At 41.9% G+C, this 24,890-nt stretch overlaps 1 protein-coding gene across 10 annotated transcripts in view; it reads right to left on the bottom strand.

Moving 5' to 3' along the window:
- The window catches only part of TENM4 (teneurin transmembrane protein 4), a 717,007-nt gene that overhangs the window by 182,768 nt on the left and 509,349 nt on the right, over nucleotides 1-24,890 (bottom strand). For all 10 annotated transcript variants that reach the window (XM_057507188.1, XM_057507183.1, XM_057507185.1 and 7 more), the window contains 2 exons: nucleotides 9,981-10,151; nucleotides 703-917 (listed from right to left, as the gene is read on the bottom strand). In XM_057507188.1, the coding sequence (XP_057363171.1) occupies nucleotides 703-917; nucleotides 9,981-10,151 (386 nt within the window). The remainder of the gene's footprint in view (nucleotides 1-702; nucleotides 918-9,980; nucleotides 10,152-24,890) is intronic.

Raw genomic sequence — 24,890 nt, 5'->3', positions numbered from 1 at the left:
TTGGCCTAGAAATGTCTGATGGATGCCCATGGTTTGTGTTACTCCAATCCCAATGCCAGAGGACTTCACACAAGTCTGTTCTTTACCCGTCATGATGAGTAAGATGTCAATCATCCTGGGAGAGTTTTTTAAGGTATTTCTGGTGCACATACGTTTGAATAAATGTGAAAACCCAGAGGTGGGGAGGAATGCAAGAGACCAAGAGAGGAATAGCATTCATTCTGAGCTAGCTCCTGCATTAGCTGCCTTAGAAATGTTATTCTTTACTCTCCACGACAGCCCTGCAAAGCGGGTATTATCACCATTTGATAGATTAGGTAACTTGCTCTGAGAGGACACGAAGCAGGCCTGAGGTTATGCAGCCAAGAACAAAAGGATTCAAACTCAGGTTTGCCTGACTCCAAAGGGCATGCTTTTTTTCTAGGTTATATTTCCTGGACAGTTTAATTTGGGAGACTGGGTAATAGTAGAAAGGACATTGAGAGATCTCCTAGAATCCCCTCCTCCTAAAAATCTGCAGGGATATAACCCTACTCATCTGAAAGGCAGGGTGTGAGAGAGGGCACAGATGAATGGGCTATAAAATAGATGAAATTCCCTTCAAACTCAAGGATCCAGGCTTAAACATTAGACTTTTTGACTTTGGGTTAAAATTTGAGGAAGGAGGCCCTGGAGATCAGGGGCAGGTAGGGATTTGGTTACCTGTGTATGTGAAGGAGGAAGGCCTTTTCTGCCATAAATGCCAATGAGAGCTGCCTTTCCCAGAGACACATTGAATTTGAGATGTACAGGATGGTCTATGAACACCTGAGATCTCCAGAAAGTGCCAGGAGGAATCTTCTGGGAAGCCCGTCTCCCCACGTCAATTTCTCCAGAGTCTATGAAACTGTCCTCTGGAAAGAAACTACTGGGCTTTCCTATCAAGACACAGAGAAGGGAAGACAAAACATCACAGTTAGCCAGCAGCGGAACAAGGGATCAGAGCGTGCGAACAAGCAGGGCTCGCCTCGGCCTCACATTCTTCTCTACAGAAGCTCCAAGGCCAGCACCAGCCCCCAGCCTCTCTCCCATTGAGGAGTAAGAACGACCAGAACTTTTTCCTAGTGATGCTCAAACGGTTCTGCTAAAAATATGCATTCTTCCAAAGCAGCACGGGTCCTCCCCAGGGGCCATCTGTGTGCTGCATGATTCCACAGCTTAAGATATATTTTGATTCTAAAAATAATGATTTGCAGTCACATCAGAATAAGAGAGTGTGTGTGTGTAAAAGCATGGATGCTAAAATAGAAAGGATAGTGGGAATGAGGCGTTGTTACTAAGCTTCCAGCTCAGACTGCCTCCCCCAGCAGTGGGAAGCATGACCTGAATGGAGTAAGGTATTTCACAAGTTCACTAGTTTATGTGTAATGGGGGGCCAAATTCTGAGGCTAGGATGTGCAGAGGAGACTTGTGCTGGGAGCAGGGGTAGGGCTGGGGAAGAAGAGGAAAAGGATACTTCTGAACAGAGGGAACATTTCTGAAAAACACTTTTCTGTTTTGGATGGAGGTCTCTGAATATAATTTTTGTGCCAAAGTGGTGGGTGAAGTTGAGGGAATTTCTCAAGTTCAGGCACAAAGCCTATGAGATACTTGGAAATTCAGCCCAGGCCCCCAACTCTGCAGGCTGTGGGTTAGAGGGGTTAGGAGTAAGGTTTCTTGCTCAATTCTGTCACCAATCAGGAGAGTGACAGCTTTTTGGGGGAACCTCAAGTGCCAGGAAGGAAGGTCACTTATCAAACTTCCTCTATTTAGTGATTAAACACATTCACATGTGAAAAATATAAACCCTAACTTCCTGCCAGACATCTGCCTTCTACGAAGTTGGAAGGGAGCAGCAGGAGACAAGAGGGATGTTAGAGGACCACCCTTAGGATGGTGACAAACCAAAATCAAGTCAATAGATAACATCTTATTTGTCACTAGGAAGCACGCTCTGGGTATCCTAGTTTTGTGCTTTTTAGAGACGTGCAGAGACACCTTGGAGAACAAGAGTCCATTTGTAAAGGAAACACGTTTGTGGGAACTTTTTATAAAAGGCGTTTGGGAATAGGAAATTAAAATGTCTTTTGTCCCAGCTTTGTAAGATTCCTTGCAAAGCACATCGGACGCTGAAATGGAGCTTGGCAGGGCACTGTTGTAGTCTTAAAATATTTTACTGTTTTAAATAATAAAATTCAATTTAAATGTTAAACTTCTCCATATGTTACCGTTCCTTTATAAACTCCTAGATAGAAACATCAGGTTTTTAGCTGCAAACCATTAAATGTTATTTTAATTAAAAATATGCCAACAAAAAAAAGTTAAAATGCGAGCTCTCAATAAAAGTACAACGAGTGTTTTGTCATTAGCATGGGGAAGAGCTTGCATTTCATTCCTTTATGGAAAGAATGTGCCCCAGACTTTTACCTTCAAAATGTACCCCAACCACCAAAAAGCACCCCAACCACCACACTGTGATTCAAAGTTCAAAGACAGAAGCCAAATTCACAGAGCAGTAAGATGCAAGAGAATTACTTTCACATTCTTCCTTATCTGATTTTTGGGATCCCAATACCACAATCCTTTTATATTCCAGGTAGAAAATAGTAACCCTTTAGCTTAGAATTCTGCTAGGGAAGCAGAACTATGAGGGAACGTGAAACAAAAGCAGGATGAGTTCTGAGCTTTTTATTCCTAGAAACTGCAGAGAAATAAATAAGCCCGAATGCTAATTCTAAGGACTCATTTCCTTCCTGAGTAGGTGGGAGTCAGAGCTGATGGGATTTGAGAATTGTGTGCATTCAGGTAATTCCTACATATGAGAATAAATAACGAAAATTTCTCCCACATTCTGGCATGCTGTTGGAGAACCCTGCACAGTTCGTTTTCCCCTCCAGTGAGAATGTTTTTAGGAGAGAGCTGTTGTATCAGCTAAGTTCTCTAGCCTTGTGGGTCAGAGGTCAGCCCAGAGACTCTCTCCAGAGGTCTGCAGGCCCCAGAGGCATAAATTGGCTTTTACCCCAGAGGAGTGGCCAATGGGGATGTTCTTTTCTCGCACTCTAGTATTTCACTGAAGAGGACCAAAATGGGAGGGGAAAAAAAACCTGTCTTTGAATACAATGAAATAAAAATAGCAGGAGGGCTGTACAAGACAGAGAAGGCAAGTAGTGATTCTACAACATTTTGCTATGCTGATGGACAGTGACTGTAAAGGGGTTTATAGGGGAGACCTGGTATAGAGGAGAGCCTAGTAAACATAATATTCGTCATGTAAGTGTAGATTAGTGATACCAAAAACAAAACAAAACAAAAACAAAACAAAACAAAAGGGCAGTTCCTGTGTGGTAACCTCCAATGAGTTCTACACAAGGGTATAAAGGGCATATAAAAGTGTAGGCAAAGGGTCTGTTTGTGTTTTTACAGAGGATCAAAGCCTAATTGGGGTACCCCAAAAATGAACTAAGATACGATATGAAAAAGAACTTCCAACATCAGCACTCTCTGGAAGACTCATGCCAGAAGATGATCATCAAAAAACCCCAACAAAGATCCATGCACTGCTACAGCTGTAGATGTACTCATCCCACCAGCTCCTGGACTTGCCATGGGAATGAAGGAGATATCTAAGCTGGCCTGTGCATACAGTAAAACAACAAATTTGACTGGATCTATACTATTGGAACTCAACCAAGAATTAGGAGAAGTGCAAATTGTAGCGCTCCAAAATCTTACAACTACAGGCTATTTACTGTTAAAAGAACATAAGGGATGTGAACATTCCCCAGGAATGGGTTGTTTTAATTTGTCTGATTTCTCTCAGACTGTTCAAGTTCAGTTGGACAATATCCACCATATATCATAGATAAGTTTTCACAAATGCCTAAGGTGCCTAACTGGTTTTCTTGGTTTCACTGGAGATGGCTAGTAATTACAGGTATGCTTTGGTTATGTAACTATACTCCTATTATGTTAATGTGTGTGTGCAATTTAAGTAGTAGCTTAAAACCTATACATGCTGAAGTTACTCTACAAGAAGATATGTCAAAGAAATAATCAATCTTCCCATGTTTTCTTCCGCCTGCTACTTCTATAGCTTTTCTTCTTCCTTCCTAATTACAACCCTTAAATAGAATTTGTGCCTCATATCAAATTTACTGAGTATCATAATTCTTCCAAGTGGTAAAGATACCTCAAGACAAATGCTGGGCATAGAAGCTACAGGGCATAAATATGCAAAGAAATAAAAAGCTAACCATTTCAAACAATAAGGCTTCTCTCTCACTTACCAACTTTACATTTTCCTGTATGGCCCTGGAAGATGACTGGTTAGCCAGAGACAGGTAAGATTCCTCAAGGGAGGAACAACCTAAGACAGGCACAGTCGCAGGGGGGTCATTAGGTGAGAAATTGGGGATCAACAGAGGTGAGGCTTAGAACCTCACCCCCCCTGTTCTGAGAGAAATCTGCATCCGTGGATGTTTTATTGCCCTTGTCTAGCTTGGATTAACACATAGTCTACAGGCACACACCTGATCATCTACATTTGCTCCCTTACAACACTAAACTATGTTTTCTACCTTTATCTTGTATCTATCTACCACTTCAGCATTTTATTAAAAATAATAATAATAAAGAGAGAAATGTGGTATCCACATATAAATCAAGTATAAAAATCAAATGAGTATTCATATTTGAACTGTTTATAGTTCATAATGCATGAGCAAAACCGAAAGTTTCTGTGATTGCCCTTGTACTGTTCACCATGTAACTTATTCACTATGTAAGAATTTGTTCTCCATGTAAGAACTTGTTTGTTATGCCTCAGAAGATTGGAGCCTGACGAAAATTAGGCTTGGGGTGGATTAATGATTGTGCATTGAGCATTGACTCCCCTATACAGAATTTTATTGTTGTTAACAACCATTTGATCAATAAATATGAGAGATGCCCTCACAAAAAAAAAAAAAAAAAAGTACACACTTCCAATGGTAAAATAAATAAGTAACCGGGATGTAATGTATAGCATAAGGAATATAGTCAAGATATTGTAACAGCTTGGTAGGGTGATAGCTGGTACCTAGAATTGTCATGTATATAAATGTTGAATCACTATGTTGTACACCTGAAACTAATGTAATGTAATACTGTGTGTCAACTACCCTTCAATAAAAAATAATTATCTACAAAAAATAATAATAATAAAAAAATTAAAAATAAAAATAAAAATAGCAGATTCTGGTCTAGGGCATACCCCTAACCTGAACTTCACTTTCTTGGCTGAGTCTGTGAGGGCCACTCTGGAGCTTCAGTTCAAAAGTGACCTTTGTTCTAGAAATAATCTGGTCCAGATCCTTAGATAAGGGGGTCTTGGGCCAGCCTACAGGCAACGTTTGAGAGGGGAAAGCAGACCCCCATCTGGAAATTTAACCTTTACCATTCCTCCCCTCTGGTTCCCAATGGTCTCCACACTGAGCTATCCGCAGGACTTCTGAGCAGAAAGAGCCGGTGCACCCGTGCCTGAGGGAAGGAGGCACGACTGGCTGCTCGGGGCTGTTCAGAGTGAAACCACCCCGATCCTTTCCTGCCTTCTTTTAATACCCTCATTGCTTTCTTCTCTCAGATCCCGTAAACTAAAGATTCTTTGTCCTTAATTCTGAGTCCCAAACTGCGAGCATGAGGATAAAAAATACCCCACTAGATAGCAAAACCCACCAGTGGTGGGGTAATGAGCATTTGGAGAAAAGTCCTGGGTATAAAATTATTTTTATCCCTACCTACATTCTGGAAAATAACCACAACAATAATGATAATAATATATTGTATATATATTAGTAGTAATAATAGTAATAAAGGTAGAGGTAGTAGTATTAGCTCTCATTTCTTGAGCTCAAATGACATGCTGGCTACCTTCATGCATACTGGTTAATTCTTAGACTATTAAAATATATATACTGAGCTTCAGAATGCTTAAGAAGCCATTTAAAGATGAAGCTATTTGGGGTTCCTCTTTATTTATTAGAATATGGTTTCTTAGAGCATTAAACTGATAAATAATTAATTAAGACTCTTCAAAGACATTCTCAATGGTGGCAGGATGCATTGACCATCTTTAAGAACAAGAGTCCAGTTTAATTCACAATCCCATCAGGATAAATATCAAGGATAGACCAGGTAAATCCAAGGCAATTAAATAATTTCCTGGCATCCTGGGGTACAAAAAGTTGAAATTTTTATGAAGCAGGAATTTTTAAGCAAGCCCCAAAGTTAAAGGGTAACAGCATCTCAAGACACTCATAAGCACACTATACAATCAGCAGGTGCCCCCAGGGGCTTAACAGAGAGTACAAAGAGCCTAACTCAGAATTTGGGACCCAGAACAGCATGATTAGGTTTCACCATGCAGATTTTACTGGTAACAGTCCTTTTCTTTTTAAAGATATAGAGATTCAGTCTTCCTATAGCAATGCTGTGCAAATATGCAATCATATCTATAAAAGAAATTTCTCAACAAATTGCTGAAATGATTGGATAGCTCAGTTAAATAAGGGAGCTTTGGTGGGACTGAAATTCCAAGCCCTTCCCAATCTAGTCTTCACTTTCCTGGACTGAGATCTAGCTGTATAGGTTCTAAATTCCCAATCAACTAAGATTTTCCCCCTCCCTCCACCTTCTTAGTTCTTTTCAATGCAGTAACTTGCACAAAGAATCCTTTAGTTTCCTTACCAACTGTTTGAAATTTATTTGGTTATCAGAATAAGCCATTCCATTTTGGGGAGCCCAGCTGAGTCTGTGTGCGGCAATTTGCATGGTTCAAACTGATGGGCGATTTTGATTTCATTGCAGAAAGAAGAAAATGCTATCTCAAGCCCACCAATTCAACCGTCAGAAATGCTTATTTATTCAATGCTTTTTCCCTCCTTCTCCATTAATGCATAACATAAGTTCCTGTGGCTTTACTTTGAAAAGCTGTTGTATTTGGTTTTCATCCCATGATAACCCTAAAATGGCTACAGCCACTTTGAAAATAGAGTATAAATTGCAGTTTGATGTTATTCTCAAAGCTATGATGAACATTTCAAATACTGGATTCATCATACATTTCATTTCTATAATTAAAAAATATGTATCCTTAAAAACAAAAATAAAAAAAATACCCCAAGCCTTTGCAAGTTCTTTGAGGGGATAATGTTCATTAGTCTAGACTTCTGAGATTCTAGTAACTGACATGGAATGGCTTGAGATCTGAGTGGACAAAAAGAAAGGAACTATCATTTGTGGAGTGCTTTTTACCACTAGTCTTCGAAAAGATGGGAATTATTATCCTTATTCCATAGATGAGAAAACTAAGGCCAAAGGAAAGGAAATGACTGGCATAAGTTAACAAAGCCAGTAAGTGGCAAGACCAGGCATCAAACCCTGAACTGTCTGGCCCCAAGGCCCACTTCTCCTCTTTCCGGCATACCACACTGCTTCTCCCATCACTGCACAACAGGGCTCTAGTCTTAATTCTGGAATCAGTTATCCTCTCTGATACCCTCGGAAGGGACAGGAAACATGCCGTCACATCAGGGTTAAAGACTTTTCCCCTTGAGATGTGTCTAAGGAACTAGATCTTTAACATTACATTTAAAAACATAAACCGAGTAGACATCGGTTTGACCAGGGCAAAATAAATTAAAAACCACATGGTCTCACACAAACTATAGGAAGCTTTGTCTTCTGTTTTTCCAGACTGACATATTTTTTGTCACAGTAATTGCTTTTGATGCTGACCACTTTCCAGCACTGCATTGCATTGTAGGGGTTTGTAAACAGGATTTTCATTTGCATTAGTAATGACATATAATTCCTTTAAGCAAAACTGCTCCAATTAAAGGAAACCAATAACCTGATGCAATTTTATTTTGTCTCTTATCTCCACCTCCTGCTCCTTGGGAAAAACAAAACCTGGATAACCCACAAACTAATCTTATTACAGCGGGAGATTTCAGACAGATCCAACTCCTGTTTAAAGAATGTTTGATAGAGATCATGGAGGGAAAAAATACCTTTCAGTAAATGAAACCCTCTACTAATACCCTGAGGGTTAAATATATCTTAGATCTGCATTTGTACACGCTGCTCTAAGGACAGGCTTCATTTATGGTATTCACCTATGGCAACTGACTCTATAAACTCACATAGGAATCACAAGCCAGCAGGCAGGACCATGGACAGGGCCAACTTGAAAAACACGGTGAAGAGCCATCTGGTTAGTCATATGATGATACTATTACTAATTTCATATGTAGAATTTGTGGATTAGAATGGACCTTAGAGATAATCTACCTTAACACCTTCCTTTTAAAGAGGAGGAAAATAAAGCCCATAAAGTGTTTCAAGAGGTTTGCTAAGGTCATCACAAGTGATAGCAGCTAGGCTTGAACTCAGGGCTCTTGACTCCTAACCCAGAGCTCTTCCCATGGCCCCATCCATGCTCCCTCCATGTCCTATTAAGGGACAAAGAAAGTGTAAATTAGTCAATGTTTTAAGTCTTAAAATCTTTGTAGAGGAGATTGGCTTTGCCCCTCAAAATAGTGCACAGTGATTCTGATTTGGCTCTGTGGAAATGGCCCTAGTTTTCTCTTCCCTTAAAAATGACCATAGGTCAAGAGTTGATTTTGACCCTCAGGATCCTTCACAGGTCCCGAGTGAGGTCAAGTATATGTTACCCTGCTAACCACAGTGATTCCTGAAGGCAAATCCTTGAAAGGACAGGGAAGCTCAGGAGTCATGATTCCAAAGTTAACTGAGATAAGGGGAAAGGTGTAAGCAGTGAAGATTTGCTGACTGAGGTAACACCACAGAGATAAAGCAGGTCACAGCACGTACAGCACAAGGGATAGCCACATTGCCTAGAGTGACAACAGACTGGCCCACTAGCTCAGACATCTTTCCTGGTTTTATTTTTTTGAGTCTGTGTAACTCTTGGATGGCAGTGAAAGAATGTATGTTGATGGCATGTTGAAAACACACTTAAATTCAGAACATGGGTCTATGGATGTCCCATTCAAGAATGCCAAACTCCAAATGTCACCAGCGCTTCCATCACTAATAGAGACAAATCTGTGCCTCACTGTACGGTGGGGCTTCTCATTCACATCTCCTTCAGGGTCTTGTAACCACAGGGTGAGTCAGGTAGGACAACTTCTTGAAGCAGCAAGAGCCCTGGAGTCACACAGACCTGGGCTCCAATCCCAAACTCCATTATTTATTGGCTGGGTGATTCTAGCAAAGTCAATTAATGTGATCCTTAGTCTCTGCATCCAAAATGGTACAGATTATTATACTTACAAAATAGGTACAGATAATTATACTTACATCATAGGGTCTCTGTGAAGATTAAATGTGAAATACTCCTGACAAAAGGCTTTGAAATAGGCATTCTGTACAAACACTAATGACTATTGTTATTTTAGACGGTGAAACTAGGGCTCAGGAAAACTAAGTGACTTGCTCAAGGTCACATGGTTGGCAAATGCTAGAACATCTGAATTGGTGTTTCCATTAATCCACGAGGTCCAAGGACATTTCAGTTACAACACACCACCTACCCACCTGATGACACCCCACTCCCAGAGATGCCCATTCACCCACGAGGTTTCCCCAGAAGGGCTCATCTTGGTCCCACACAATCAAAGGCAGCCACCCCAGCAGTATGAAAGCCATAATGCTTCCCTTGAGGCATGAGATGGGATAGGGTGAGCACCATGAGCCCTGCCCAAGCCCCACTCTGAGCTCACAGTGACAAGGAACTGCAATGAAGACACAGGTGCACTGGCAGCTGGCATGGAGTGCAGAGGGAGGGAGGAAGGGCCAGAGCATGGAGCTGTGAGTCAGGCACATGATGCGCATAATGGAGGTCTCCTTGGTGCAAAGGCAGACACAGAGGACTCACGACACGGACAACACAACGACCCTACCTTCCGTGGTTCCTTTGCCTTTCCTGTCAGGGATCTCTAACCCAGTGCCCCCTGAGGGATACAGGGAGACGTCCGTTGGCACAGGCCAACTGCTGGCTGTGTCCTCCGTGATCTCATACATCTGCCCCTCCAGCGGCTGCAGGTGCCAGTTTAGGCCAAACAGGTGCATGGCTGTGGTGAGCAATGAGAAAAGTCATCTTTTTCTGTTGGAGGTGGAAATGGAACTCCCAAGCCATTGGGGAGGGCGGGTGGGGTGGGGACACAGGAATTTGAGTACAGTTCAACAAATAGCTCCTGAAGAGAGCTTGCAGGGCCAAGCCCTGCATCAGGGACTGGGGGCACAGAGATGATCGAGGTACAGACCCTGCCTACAGTCTGGAACAGCTGGGAGAGGGGAAGGGATGGGAGAGTTTCAGGAGGTCTTGGCCTTTTGCTTCAGAAGAGAAATAATAATCTAGGGTGGGAAATTGCAGTTTGTATCAGAAAGGGTTAATTTCCTTAATATAAAAGTAACTCCTGCCAATAACAAGCAAAGCCCAACATCTCAGTAGGAAAACAGGCATAGAATAAGAGCAGATAGTTTTCAAAATAAGAAATACAATTGGCTTTCAATCATGTGATAAGACTCTTGACATCACTCATAGCAGGAGAAAGGTAAGGTAAAGTATGAAATATTATTTTTCACATATGGTTTGGCAAAACCAAAAAAGGCTGAAAATAAACTGTACTGACAGAGAAAAGGAAGTAAGTATTCACATACTTTGCTGGTGTGACCATAAGCTGATACAAACCTATGGTGGGCAATTTGAGAAAAGCTATCAAATTTTAAATACATATACCCTGTACGCTGGGACTTAAGAGGTTCCAATTCTAGAAATTTCTCCTCCAAATATACTCATACATATACTAAATGATGCACATGCAAGGTTTTTCACTGAAGCATTATTTAGAATAGCAAAATATTGGAAACCAGTCCACCATTGATGGGCTACATAAGTTATATTCACACAATACCAGATGTGACCATAAAAAAGAGGAAGCTCTTTGTATGTATTTTTCTGGAAAAGAAAATCATTACATGCAGAACAGTGGCTTGATATACTATCTTTGGGTGAAAGGAAATCCCATATATGTATAGTATATTTTCGGAAGAATATGAAAGACATTAGTGACAGAGGTGTGTCCTATGAAGTTTCCTTCCTCTTCCCTATGAAGAGGCTAAAGGTCAGAGATAGGAGAGATATTTGCTTTTCATTGAACATCCATTATACATTTTGAGATTGTACCATGTGCCTGTACTTCTGTTTTCCAAAGGGTTTGTGATATAGTACAAAATGTTTGCTTACATGCCACCTGTAAATGTTGTAAAAAGCAAAATGTTTGCTTACATGTAGCCTCACTCCTTCATCCAATTGATGAGCATTTCCTAAAAGCCTGCTCTATGCCAGGACCTATGGCTGACTCGGAAAAGCCAGAACTGAACCAGACAGTAGTGCTTCAATGAGTTCGCAGACAAGTAGGGGAGACAGACAAGTAACAAAGTCTATCAGAAGGACTAGAAGGCCCAGAGGAGGCGTGATGACCCACTAGGAGGCACAAAGAAACACAGGGAAGGGGCTACAGAAGTGTAACTATGTTTTCTGAGGACAACTGGGTGCCAGGCAGTGCAATGGGCAATGTATATAGGTTACATCTAATTCTCATGGGAATCCTGCCAGACCCAATTTACAGGTATGCATATTAAGACCCAGAAGCCTAAATGAAATAATAATAAAACTATGATTTATTGAGTGGTTACCATGTACCAGGCACTGTACTAAGCAGTAAATGCAATATTTCCTTTAATCCTCAGAAGAGTCCTAAAAGGTGAGTATTAATAACTCCATTTTACACAAGGACATCAATTAACATATGGAAGGTTAACTGGACAACAAGAGGCAGAGTCTAGACTAGAATCCCAAACTGGTCAAACCCTGAAATCATAGACCATCAGACTTTCTGGCTTGGAGGCCCAGGCTCCACCCACTGCAGGATGCGGCTCTCTCTCACTGGCTTTGTCTAGCAAGGCGGTGGGCATCAGAGAGACATCCCCTTCACACATCAGATAACCACCAAGGTTTTACGTGCCTTTTAAGGCAGCAACATAGGATCCTGTGAGGTAGACATTAAGCTGTGTTACTTGGCCCCAGTTTGTGGAGGGGTCACTGATGCTGGTCTTGAGGGACTCTGTGACTGCCTTCAAGACACAAACAACTGTGTAGAGTAGGCCAGAGCACAGCACATCTTTCTGATTTCTAGTCCAAACACGAGCCATCAGGGAATGCATAGAAGTTTGATTTAACTAGAGAATGTAGTCTGGTAACAGAAACGAATCCCGCCCTTGCTTTTTTCTTGATTCCGTGGTGCTGGTGAAAGTGTGCTGAACCAAAGGTAGGAAAACTAGTTCTGAATCCTAACTGCCACCACCTCCTAGCTACAGTGTTCTCATCTGAGAAGAGGGGATTGAAGTATTTCAAAGGATAATTAAATTATATGAGATAATAGAGAGAAATGCTTTGTAAACTGCACATATGTGTGATTACTACATTTTATAACCATATATTCATACCATTAATAGTCATGGTAAGATAGCAGCTAACATTTATTGAGCACTTTTAGGTACCAGGCACTAAATGAGGGGCTTTACACTGTTCTGCACTGTTTCTGTGTCATTGTCAATAATAATAAAAGCTAACCTGCCTGAAAGTGAATACTCTGCTTTTTCCAATACTGAATGAGCTCACGTTTCTGCTTACCTTTTTACTCTTTTAATCTATATATTGGCAACTCCAAAGGTAAGGGAGAGATTGCTTGAACTACGGACAACTCAGGTATATGCAGTGAAATGAATGCTTCTTTCCCCATTAGAATCAATTATCTCATCTAAGTGTACAAAAGTGCTGTCTTGTTAAAAGGTCATGAGAATTAACTAATCCCAGAATGAATAGAACTCTCACAGCTCTGTGAAGAGAAACATTTTTATTGTCACAGCTTGCTCTTATTTTTAACAAGATACAAAAGCAAGTCCTTGCTTTAAAAAAATGCCAGGAGGAAGAAAGACAGGGGAAGAAGTGTAATAAAAGGTGAAAACGCTTACTTCCTGGGGAAGTTCATTAGGGCAGGAAGGTCCACAGCGAGTCAGGGGAGGGCTGTCCTCTGAAAGTTTAGCGGCCCTTGTGGGCACCTTCCCCTTGGCTTGTCCCACCCCCAAACATAAGCTGAGACCACTGTGCCCTCCTGAATACCACTGGGGAAGCAAAGGTCTGGATCAGCTCGGACTCTCTCAGCTCAAACTTAGACTCTTTCAGAAGACTTAGTCACATAGAAATAATTTTGGAGGCTGGTGGTCGGCAAGTGAGCACAGGGTCATCAAGATTGGGCTGGGAAACGGCCATGGAAGAGATTTAGAGAGAAGAGTGGGATGTGTGGAGTCAGAGATGTGAAGTCCAACCAGTAATGTCATCTTATGGCCAAAAGAAAAGGGACCCTTAAATATAAATCAATGCCAGGAGCCCCTCAATTCTTTTACTGTATTATTTGGTGGGTGGTTAATTTTATAGTTCTGGGTTATGGGGAGAGAGGAAGAGAAATAGTTTGCTCTGTTCTCTTCTCCCCAAAGGACACAACACATGCTCAGACTGTCCAAAGAATACATATGCCCAAGCAACCACACTTCTTTTTCCTTGATAATAATCAAAGTAATAATAGCAACTGCAAACTTGGTACCATTTGAGTCCATACTACATGCTGAATGCTATATTTATATTATTTGACTCAATTCTCACATAAGATAGGTTGAAAAATCATTATTGGAGAATGTACACAATGGAATTGGAATAAAATTAAGCTAGATATACTCTGATTAATTCAGAGAGGTAAGGTAAGTTATCCAACACCACCAGTTGCCTTTTCCTGCCCAGCGAGACATAAGAGGTGGCTGAGAAAGTGCAGAGCTCCATCCTGACATTTTTAAGAAAAATGCTCAGTGGATTGCTCAGATACTGAAGGCTCCCCGAGCGCCCAGCCAGCAGGAGGCAATTAATGAAGTCATTATGCAGGAGTCACCTATGTAAGTACAGGAGCTAGTATAAGTTAGAGGCAAGTTTAAACTCAGGACCCTATACTCCCATGCTAAGCTGCCTCTTTTACATATTTAACTTTAAATAGATGAGAAAATCTGGGCAACAGAAAGCCACCAGCAAAAAGAGGCTGAAGTTCATGTTTGTGGGGAAACCAATGGTGATAATAAACATTTCTTGGCCCACAGCAACCCTCATTTTAAAGCTGTGGACAGCAGTAAATGCATGCTATGCAAATGATTTGGGAGTAAGTCATGGATCTACAAAAGCTTAGAAATATGTAAGTCCTCTCTAGCCTGCTTGAAGGTAGAAGAGACCACTGAAAACAATATAAATTATCACCATTATATTCCCCATTCTCTGAGGAATTAATGGTAACCACCCCCACCAGTGTACATCCCAGGATTATCTACATCACACCCTACAGTTTGTATTTATAACTATGCAAAAAGCTCCTCAAGTACACTGAAAGTGACCTAAATAAGAAACTTGATTCTGGTTTTCCCTTTAATATACTTCAGTGAAAAGATGCTAAAGAGTTCAGAAAAAGGCTGTGGAAAGGCAGGGGTTCACAGGATCACCCACACCGAAATGTTAATGATTTCTAAAAGCCAAGAGCTAGGGTGGAGGAAGTCTCTTATTCCCTCAGCTCTGGTCAATCTGATCCCAGGGCTGACATTTTCCAGTTGCCTTTTCTGCCCAGCAAGACATGTGAGATGGCTGCAAAAGTGCAAGCTCCATCATGACATTTTTAAGAAAAATGCTCAATAGACGTTCAGACATTGAAGGCTCCCCTGAACCCAGCCAGCAGGAGGCAATTAACAAAGTCATTATGCAGGAGTTGCCAATACAAGTACAGGAGAGTTTCTCCTGTCACAGCAAACGCTTCCCTGCCAATAATCAAATGCATGGATCCACTTCCATCTGCAAATTAGCAGCAGGTAGTGACTAGAGATGCTTATAACCACAAGTAACTGTTGATTCAAGAGGCATTATTGGTTCCAAAAGGCAGTGGGAACCAACCCAGTTACCCAGCCACACTTGTGTTTTCTGTTAGTGCTCAGTTGTGTTTTAGTAGCATCATTTCCGTAAAACACGTCACTGGAGTTCTTTGACTTATGGTATTCTAATGGGGAAAACAAAAACCAAAGACAAAAAAGGGCAGCAATAAAACAACAGTTTCATTCCCCAGGTTCTAGTTCTGGTTTGCTGCAAACCCACTTCACAAGTTCCAAACCAGCAAGGTACATGCATGGAGATTTCCACTGCAGTGTAACAGGAAAAAAAAAAAAAAAATGAAAGCAACCTAGGTGTCTAAAAATAGGACAACTTAGCTTAATTATGATACAGGTACTGGATGGAACACAATGTAAATAGGAAAACTGATACCCAGCAATGAGCACAAATGCCCAAGCTATAATGTTACGGGAAAAAAGGTAGGACACAACATTGCAAGTTTTTGCTGACTGCTTCTTTGTAAAACCCGATATGCAAGTGAAAAAACATCTGGGAAGCCATGTAAAAATGACATCAGACTTTGAATTATAGTGGTAGGATTATGGATAAATTTTCTTCACTGGCTTCGAAACTCACGTTATTGCTGTTTCACATTAAAAAGGGAGTTCTACAACTTAGTCTCAGGAGCAATAGGTAGGAAAAAAGGATGAAAGAGCAGAGACAGAGGAACCTAGCTTTGCGCATGCACCATGTGTTAGACACTTGGGGCAAGGGAATTACATATTTCACTCAATCTTTACATAAACCTTGAGAAAATCATTATTATTCTCATTTCACAGATGCAAAAACTGGAGGCTCAGAGAAGCTGCATGGCTTGCCCAAAGACTTGTTCCAGATGGGAAGTGAAAAAGTCACATTTGAACCCAGATCTGACTGGTCCCAAAGTCCAGGTGCTAATCCTGATACATCTCACTGCTGGTGAGTTAAAACTCCTGAAATTAAGTTAAAATTTAAGGCAAGGCGTCTGTTGACAGCATAGCCAGGTTTGCTCTTTCTAGACAGTTTTGTTGTGACACTTTCTCCTCAAGGACAAAGCATGGGGCCTGCATCCTCCCACATCCTGACTGTCTTAGGCATGGCTGACCCCTAAAATCAAAACCATGTAAACGCGAGTAAGTGACTTGTCCATTGGCAGACAGCCCTCAGGGTCGGGTCTCCCCAGAGCACTCCAAGCTAGGTCATTTGCTAGTTTCATGACTTTGGGCAATTCATCCTCTCTGAGTTTCATTTCCTCATCTGCAAAATGAAGACAGTGATATCGACCTCAAAGGATTAAATGAAATAATATATGTAATTTGCTTCAAACTGTTGCTAGCACACAGTAGGAGCTCAGAAAATGGCAGTTGTCATTCTCCTTGCCATTTTGCTATGCTGATTTTCCTAATTCCTGTACCCAATGAAGGATTTTTCAGCCTCTCTTCTCTCTATATATTCCCCCTAATTCCTCTTCCATGCCAACTGCCAATTTTTTTATGCTGAGGACCCTCTCTTATCCTGCTCCCATTAGCTGACAGACTTTGGGCACAAGAACAAGAGATATTTGCCCAACAGATAAAACAGCTTTAAAAAGTGGAGTCACTATAAAGCAGCCTGACAGGATGCAACTGGTGACTGCGTGGGGCTAATTTTAAATCAAGTAAATATACTGCTTTTCTTCCTGTGTCTGGATAAACCTGACTGTGATAACAAGAGTTACTGTCCCTCACCTCCAAATTAAATGTTTTCTGCATCATGCATACTGTGGGAAGGGAGGGAGGCCTTTCACCAAGGATTCGCTGGCAGCTGGTCAGAATTTCTGTGCATCAAGGTGGGGTTGGGCGCAGGGGAGAGACTCAAGAGTAGTCAGCCAGGAAGTGGGAAAGAGGCATGCCCAACGTCAACATGGAGGAGAAAAATTAATTTAACTGGAGGGCACGGGAAACTGGTGACACAGCAAGTTCTAGGGGAACCAGGGCTGGAATCTAATTGTAAAGAAAAAACCTGCCATTATCACAGTAATAGAATAAGAAAGCTATCTTTTCTGGGCACCTTTCACCTGACAGGCTCTCCTAAGACCTTTTCTTCACATAACTAATTTAGGGATGGCCACCTCCACCTACCATTGGACTGACCTCAACCCAGTTGTCTGACCTCTTCCTGCCCTACTCCCAGTATTGTGCTGGTTCCAGAGACAAGAAAATGGGAGGCACAGAAGTGCAGTGGTTATGAGCACAGGCTTTGAGCCAGCCAGCCAGCCAGCCAGCCCTGCACAACTTCCTGGTTCTTTTGTTCGTGAGTTATATGACTTGGTTCATGTTATTTAATTCTTTTGAGCTTCAGTTTCCTCATCTATATAATGGTGACAGTAACACCTAGCTCCAAGAATCATGCAGATTGCCACCACGGTGAAGAAGAAAGGGAGGAAAGGAATCCTAATAAACATATTGGGATTATTATTAAAACAGTAATGGTTCCCACTTATTAAAACTGTACCATGTACATGACATGTGCATGTACCTGACATAATGCTGGAGCACTCACGTTCATATGGCACTTACCCTCACACAAACTTTTAAGGAAGATATTATTAGTAACCCCATTTTAAAGATCGGTCACCTCAGAACATATTAAACTGGTTTTACACCACTGGAACATTAAAACATGAGAATTGCCTATAATTGCACCATTCATCACGGTAGCTCCAAAATCCAAAACCAGGTCTGGTTCACCCCAAATCCTGAGCTCTTCCCAGACAGTTGTTAAGGAGCACAGGACAGGCTTATATTTGGTTCTGATCAGAATAGACATGCAGTTTCTTATCAGAACTGCCAACAGAACAAACACTCAAGGAAGTGACTCCACACAGAGGAAGAGCTTAAACCCTATAAAAGCCCCACCATCTGCCCTTCATATTCAAGGCCCCACTAGCACCTTCAGGGATCAAAGACACTCCAGGGGCTTGCCAGCCTGTCCAAACTGCTCTGCTGGGGTGAGCAGCCAGCACAGCCCTGGCAGAACTATGTCAGGCTTGGGAAGATGTCTGTCACTCCTGAGAGGACGGGAAATCGGCCAGTGTGAAGCTCTGCAGTTTCCTTTCTTTGCAGCACTTGCATCCAAGCGGCCACACTACCCACAAGGCTGCCTAGAGCATTTCTATACAAAGGTGTCTCCACTTAGCAAAGGACCAGCCTCCATGGGTGAAGCATCATCCTCTCCTCTCTTCACCTGTACCAACCATCAAGTGGGGCAGAAGGGAAACACGGGTCTGATTTCTGCTTGGGAGCTATAGAAGGGGAAATGCCTGTTGCTAGGTCCCATTTCCATAACTACTAGCAAATGGTACTGTTACAGGGCTCTGTAGAGCAACCCTCCCATCTTCTGATTGCCTGTGGCATACCAATCATGTAACTGATTTTTTTCCTGAGATCAAAGTCAATTAGGAGGAGGTCTCCACTGTTCTGCTAAACGGAGCTTTAATTTGTGTATATATTAGGGTAGGCATTTTCCCTCTGGAACATTCACTTTAATGAGAGGGTGGACAGCTTACCGTGGAGCCTGACACCGGGATTTGTAACTTGGGATAGTTATTTCTTTATAACGAGGAGCATTTTGAAAGAGTAATTTAAAACCTCATGGGACAGTGTGTGCTGTCCCTCCTGCACTCCCCATAGCTTTCCAGTCTCCTGTGCTATGGCTGGATACTTTCTGGGTCTTTGGTATCACGCCACATTTTCTTGTGTCACTTGCCTCCTCTGACACAGAGCAGGGCACTCAGTAACTGCGAGTTCCTTTTTTCTTCCTCTGATATGTATGGCCCCTGGTTTGGCTCGGCCCTTCCATCAGGAAGGAGTGCTGGGCACAGTGACAATGACAATGGTAACAATGGCCATGGCTGTTCAGTGCATGCTGTATACCGTGTCCAGCACTGTGTTAAGGGCTTCATAAACACACTATCATTTAATCCTCACAAAGCCCTATGAGCTAGGTACTATTATTACCCTCATTTGCAAGATGAGGAAACTAAGGCTTACAAGGGTTCACCAACTTGCCTAATACTAAACGTTAAATAAGAGGTAGAGAGTAGCTTCAGATTTGAGTCAAATCCAGATTGCCCTGAACCTCCCCTCAACCAGTATACACGTTGCCTTGCTGATTAGATGTAAAACTGTGCAAGTGATAAAAATAGGGAAAAAATGCAAATCTTGTTATTATATGGACTGGCTTTACTACTCAAATATATTCCTGAGGATTGAAACTTGACATAGTATCTCTTATTAATGGAAGCAATTTTCAAAGAGCATTTAAAATGCTTGTTGAGCATGATATCCAACATTCCCCACTACTTCTCCGTGCTCAGGAGTCCTGGTTGTGTGGATTTCTCCTATCCCTTGAACAGGCCTGTCCATGCAGCTTCTAGGCTTTAGCTGATATAATGACTCTATGTAGAATGGCCACTGTCTTCTCCATTCTTAGAAACATCCTCCCATCCTTCAAGGCCTACTTCCAATGTCACCTCTTTTGTGAGGATTTCCATCATTACTCCCAGCCAAAAATGATATCTGTTCTCCTGTCCCCAGCCCTGGGCCCTTATCACTGCTTCTTGTTCCTTACTGGCTCTATCGTCCACCTATGTACCTGGTGGAGTAGATCTGTAGAGAGAATCAGGCTACCATCTCCAGCCCTTAACAACTATGCATCAGTAGAAAGTCACTTAACCACTCTGACCCTCTGTTTTTTCATCTGTAGAAATGGAGATAATATAAAACCATTTCCTATATTCTTGAAAGGATTAGATTTAATGAAAGCTCTAAATTTAACCAAGAAGGTAAAACACCTGCACTCTGAAAACGATAAGACATGGATGAAGAAATTGAAGAAGATACAAATAAATGGAAGGCTATTCTATGTTAATGGCTAAGATGAATTAATATTGTTAAAATGTCCATATTACCCTAAGCAATCTAAAGATTAAGTGCAATTTATCAAAATGTCATTTTTCACTGAATTAGAGCAAAGAATCCTAAAATTTTTATGGAACCACAAAAAACCCTGAACAGTCAAAGCAATCTTGAGAAAGAACAAAGCTGGGACACTATTCTCCCTGATTCCAAACTGTACTACAAAGCTACAATAATAAAAACAGTATGGTACTGGCACAAGCACAGATATATAAACCAATGGACCAGAACAGAGGGCCCAGAAATAAATCTATGCCTATATACCTAATTAATACATGACAGAAAAGGCAAAAATATACAATTGGGAAAAGATAATCTCTTCAATAAATGGTATTGGGAAAACTGGACAGCTACATGCAAAATGATGAAACTAGATCACAGTCTTACACCATACAAAAAAATAAACTCAAAATGCATTAAAGACCCAAGTATAAGGCCTGAAACTGTAAAACTGCTAGAAGGAACCATACACAGTGAACTCCTGAACATCAGCATTAGTAACTTTTCTTCTGTACCTGTCTCCCTGGCAACAAAAACAAAAGCAAAAATAAGCAAGTGGGACTACATCAAACTAAAAAGCTTGTGCACAGCAAAGGAAATCATCAACAAAATGAAAAGGCAGCCTTCTGTATGGGAGAATATATTTGCAAATGATATATCTGATTAGGGGCTAATATCTAAAATATATAAAGAACTCATACCACTCAACACCAAAAAAACCAAATAACCTGATTGAAAAACGGGCATAGGACCTGAATAGACATTTTTCCAAAGAAGAAAACAGATGACCAACAAACACATGAAAATATCCCCCATATCACTAATCATCAGGCAAATGCAAATCAAAACCACAATGAGATATCACTGCACACCAGTCAGAATGGCTGATATCAACTAATCAAGCCCTGGTGAAGATGTGGGGAAAAGAGAACCCTCATACACTGCTGGTGGGATTGCAAACTGGTGCAGCCACTATGTAAAGCAGTATGAAGGTTTTTAAAAAAACCAAAAAACAGAAATACCATATGACCCAGCAAGTTCACTTCTGGGAATTTACCTGAAGAAAACAAAATCACTAATCTGAAAAGATATATGCACCCTTATTTTATTGTAGCATTATTTACAATAGCCAAAAAAACCCAACCTAAATGTCCATTGATAGATGAATGGATAAAAAATGCACTATATTTATATTGGAATATTACTCAACCATAAAAAGAATGAAATTCTGCTTTTGTGACAACAGCAATGGATCTGTAGAGTATTATGCTAAGTGAAATAAGGCAGAGAAAGACAAATACTGTATGATATCACTCATACATGGAATCTAAAAAACAAATGAATAAAAATGAGACAGACTCAAACACGGAGAACAGACTGGTGGTTGCCACAGGGGAGAGGATGGGGGGTTGGGGAGGATGGGTGAGAATAGGTGAAGGTGGAAAAAAAGTGAGAATGTTTGGTATCTTGATCTGGGTGATGGTTACATGAGTGTATACAAGTGTCAAAATTCATCAAGTTGTACACTAAGATTTATGCATTTTATCATATGTAGCTCAATTTTTCCTAATGCAAAAAAAATTAATGAAAGCTCTTTGTGGATTATAAAGTATTTTGAAAATATGAAACACTATTATCACATTGCTTAAAAGTTAATGAATGAAAGAATACCCAAAGATTGATACAAAGATAATTTAAAGGTTTATATGTGAAACTTCCAACACAGCCAGCCCCATACCTCCACAATTAGGTGTATGTACAGTACTATTTAATGGACTTAATGCACCACAGGACAGTTACAAGACATAGACAAGTTGTAGAAGAAGAGTTTCCAGTTTTCAGAAAAATGCTAGTTTTTCTAAAATTCTCATTTAAACTTTGCTACCCTCCACTCCTTCCCCTCTCAGATGCCCTTTCTGCATTCAGAGTTGGGTGGAAACGTGTGTGCTCATCATATACACCGAGACACACACAGGAGCCCAGGGACTAGGTCTTGCTATATAACTGTACGGGTGGCCTTAGTGGTAAAATTTAGGATAATGTGATGAAATGGAGGCCACAGCACAATTAATGACACTGGCATTCTTGCTCTTCCCACCACTGGAGGCTTTGAACAAAATCTAACTCCAGGCTCAAAGGCATGATAGATAAATCTAGCTGCCTGCCATATGCCAGCAGGAGGGGCTTTCTCCAAAATGAAATATTATGCCACTGACAACGGACTCATTCCAAATGAGACCTGGAGGACAGGAGAATCAGATAACATGAGGTGCTGGTGTTCCATATGAGATGTATATTGGGGTTCCCTGATGTCATCTGGGCCTTCTTTTCTCTCTAATCCTGAAACACTTTGGAGGCCAAGCACAGCCCTGCTCAATGCCACAGGTACCAGCAATCCTGGCACAGGGCATGGCACAGGGCAGGTAGGTGTGAATCTTTCTTCCATAAGAAAAGAAGTTAGTTTCTCTCGATGGTAGGGAGCTCCTATATCTTGTCCAGTCGTTGCGATCAGGTGAACCATGCTAGCCCCACCCCAGCTATGGGAATTGTGGAGCACAGTGGGGGCAAATCCTGGTGCACTCTCTCACTTGTTGTGTGGCTTTGGACAAACGACTTATCCTTCTTGGGCCTTAGTGTCTTACCTATAAAATGAAAATAAAAATAGAATGGACCTAGCACATAGTGGGTACTTGACAAGTATTGTTGGGTAAGTAAGACTGCTGAGGAGATTAAATGAGAACATACATGTAACACTCAGAACATGCCCACACATGGTAAGTTCTCAATACCTGCAAGCTGCCATCTCTGTTGTATCAGGTTAGGTCTCATGGGAGGGGAGCTGGGGTTGGGGTAGCAGAAAGCCGCAGACCATCAGGATGGCAAAGCCCCCTTTGTTTGCTCTGAGCCCCAGGAGTGGAGCGCAGTGGTAAAGGAAGGCTTTGGCTTTGAGAGGCTGTACGGTCAATGTAAGGAACACAGGGCTTGAAATCTGAAAACCTGGTTTCTAAGGCCCAGCTCTATATTACTTATCAGCTATTCCAGCTGAACAAGTTATTTTACTGCAGCAGGCCTCAGTTTCCACATGTGGGACAAGGCAATACAATGAATAATTCTATGCAGTACAGACTGTTAGAGGGGATCTGTGGGTTTGACAGGCCTCACACACACAGGCAAGGATTTCATGCATCTGCCTATAGTGCAGCCTCTCTTCTAAGGGGGAGGCAGCCAGTCCTTGTGGTTTCTGTAGTTCTATGTGTAAGAGCCATCAGGAAAAGAGACTGAGGTCAAATGCACAAATGGACACTTTAATGCACAGTCTTCCGACATAGGTGCCAAAAAATAGCCAGTATTTCTATTTACCATCCCCTGCCTTTGTTTAGGCTGTTCCACCTTTCAGAGGCCATTCCTTGCTTCTCTTTCAATATCTTACTTGATTTACAAGGCTCCCTGCCTTGGGAAAATTTTGTCTGATCTTCCTGCTTGGAATGAATTGCTCTTTCCTTTGGGATCCCACAGCTATAAGGGTCCGACTACAGTAAAATGCTTTGATCGTCTGTCTAGTGTTGCCATCAGCTTCTTACACGTCTGGCTCTCCACAAAACCATGGATGACTCAGAGCAGTGATTCCAGCTTATCCGGCTTTGCCCCTCACAGCCTGGAACACAACCTGGCAGACAGGCTCAGTGAGTGCGCCCCACCATTTCAGAGTGCACCCCACCATTACAGACCTGAGCTCGGGGAAGCTCCCTCTGCTTAATCCCAGATTACCTGAAATCGCCGCATCAGGGCACAGTCCTTGGCTGTCAGCCTGAGAGGGGTTAACCTCTGGGTGATGCAGCTGCTGGAAAAGGTGAAAACTGCATTTACTGCACCCGCTATGGGCGCCCACAGACTGGACCCTCTGCAGATGTCCTTTCACTAAATGCTCCAAACACCTCTTAGATACGAATTGCCATTTTACCAGTGAGGAAACCAAGTCTCAGAGAGATGAAAAATACTTGTGTGAGGAATGCAGTCTTCCTCTGCTCAGAGCCTATACTTTTGCTGGTGGATGGCATTGCTGTCTTTAAAGGATGAAGCCATTTAGTCCTTTTACTGATGGGAAGAAGAAAAAGTACTGTGCCTTTTACAGCCATCTCTCCACCTCCCAGCCCTCCCCTCTCCCTCCTCTCCCTCTTTTTCCCTGCAATGAAGAGCAGCTGGGCTCTGCTTCCTCTCCTGTCCCAGGTCTGCAGCCTGCGCAGCACAGGCCTGACTGTACCCACCTCCCTCACACAAGCTACGTATTTACAGCAGCAGAACAGCCATCAGGGAGACTGTTCTCACTTTCTCTCTGCACCTATGTGCAATTAAATTGGTATTTCACACTAATTAGTCTAGAATAAAAACAAGGACTTGGGGACAATTCCTTTCCAAGGTTGCTAAAAATCTGGAAAATCAGTTCTTTTTCCACACTCCTGGGGTGAAGTTATGGAAGGAGCATTCTGGATGCACGGTTGGGGCTACTTCCTGTCCCTCCAGGGTGACGGGACCTTGAAACCTCCCATGGGCAAGGGGCTCTGAGCTACGGGAGAGTGCAGGGTCTCTGCAAACACCGCTGCTGTTGCAAAAAAGGAATATACTAGTAAACTTGGGTCTTTTATTTTTATCCCAACATCCTTCCAAACTCAGGATGGCTTGGTTCTTAAATTTAACACATCTTGATTGCTGGGGGAGGGGAAATCAGGTTTTCTTTACTAGTGGCTCTTGCTAGAAGAACTAGGTGCCTGATTGTTACAGCATCTCCACAACAGTGCTTTCCTACATTCACAGGGGAGGACGCTGAGGCTCCGAGAGGT

Source organism: Manis pentadactyla, chromosome 9 (genome assembly GCF_030020395.1).
Source record: "Manis pentadactyla isolate mManPen7 chromosome 9, mManPen7.hap1, whole genome shotgun sequence".
Taxonomy (NCBI): domain Eukaryota; kingdom Metazoa; phylum Chordata; class Mammalia; order Pholidota; family Manidae; genus Manis; species Manis pentadactyla.
This window is presented reverse-complemented; position numbering and strand designations above follow the sequence as displayed.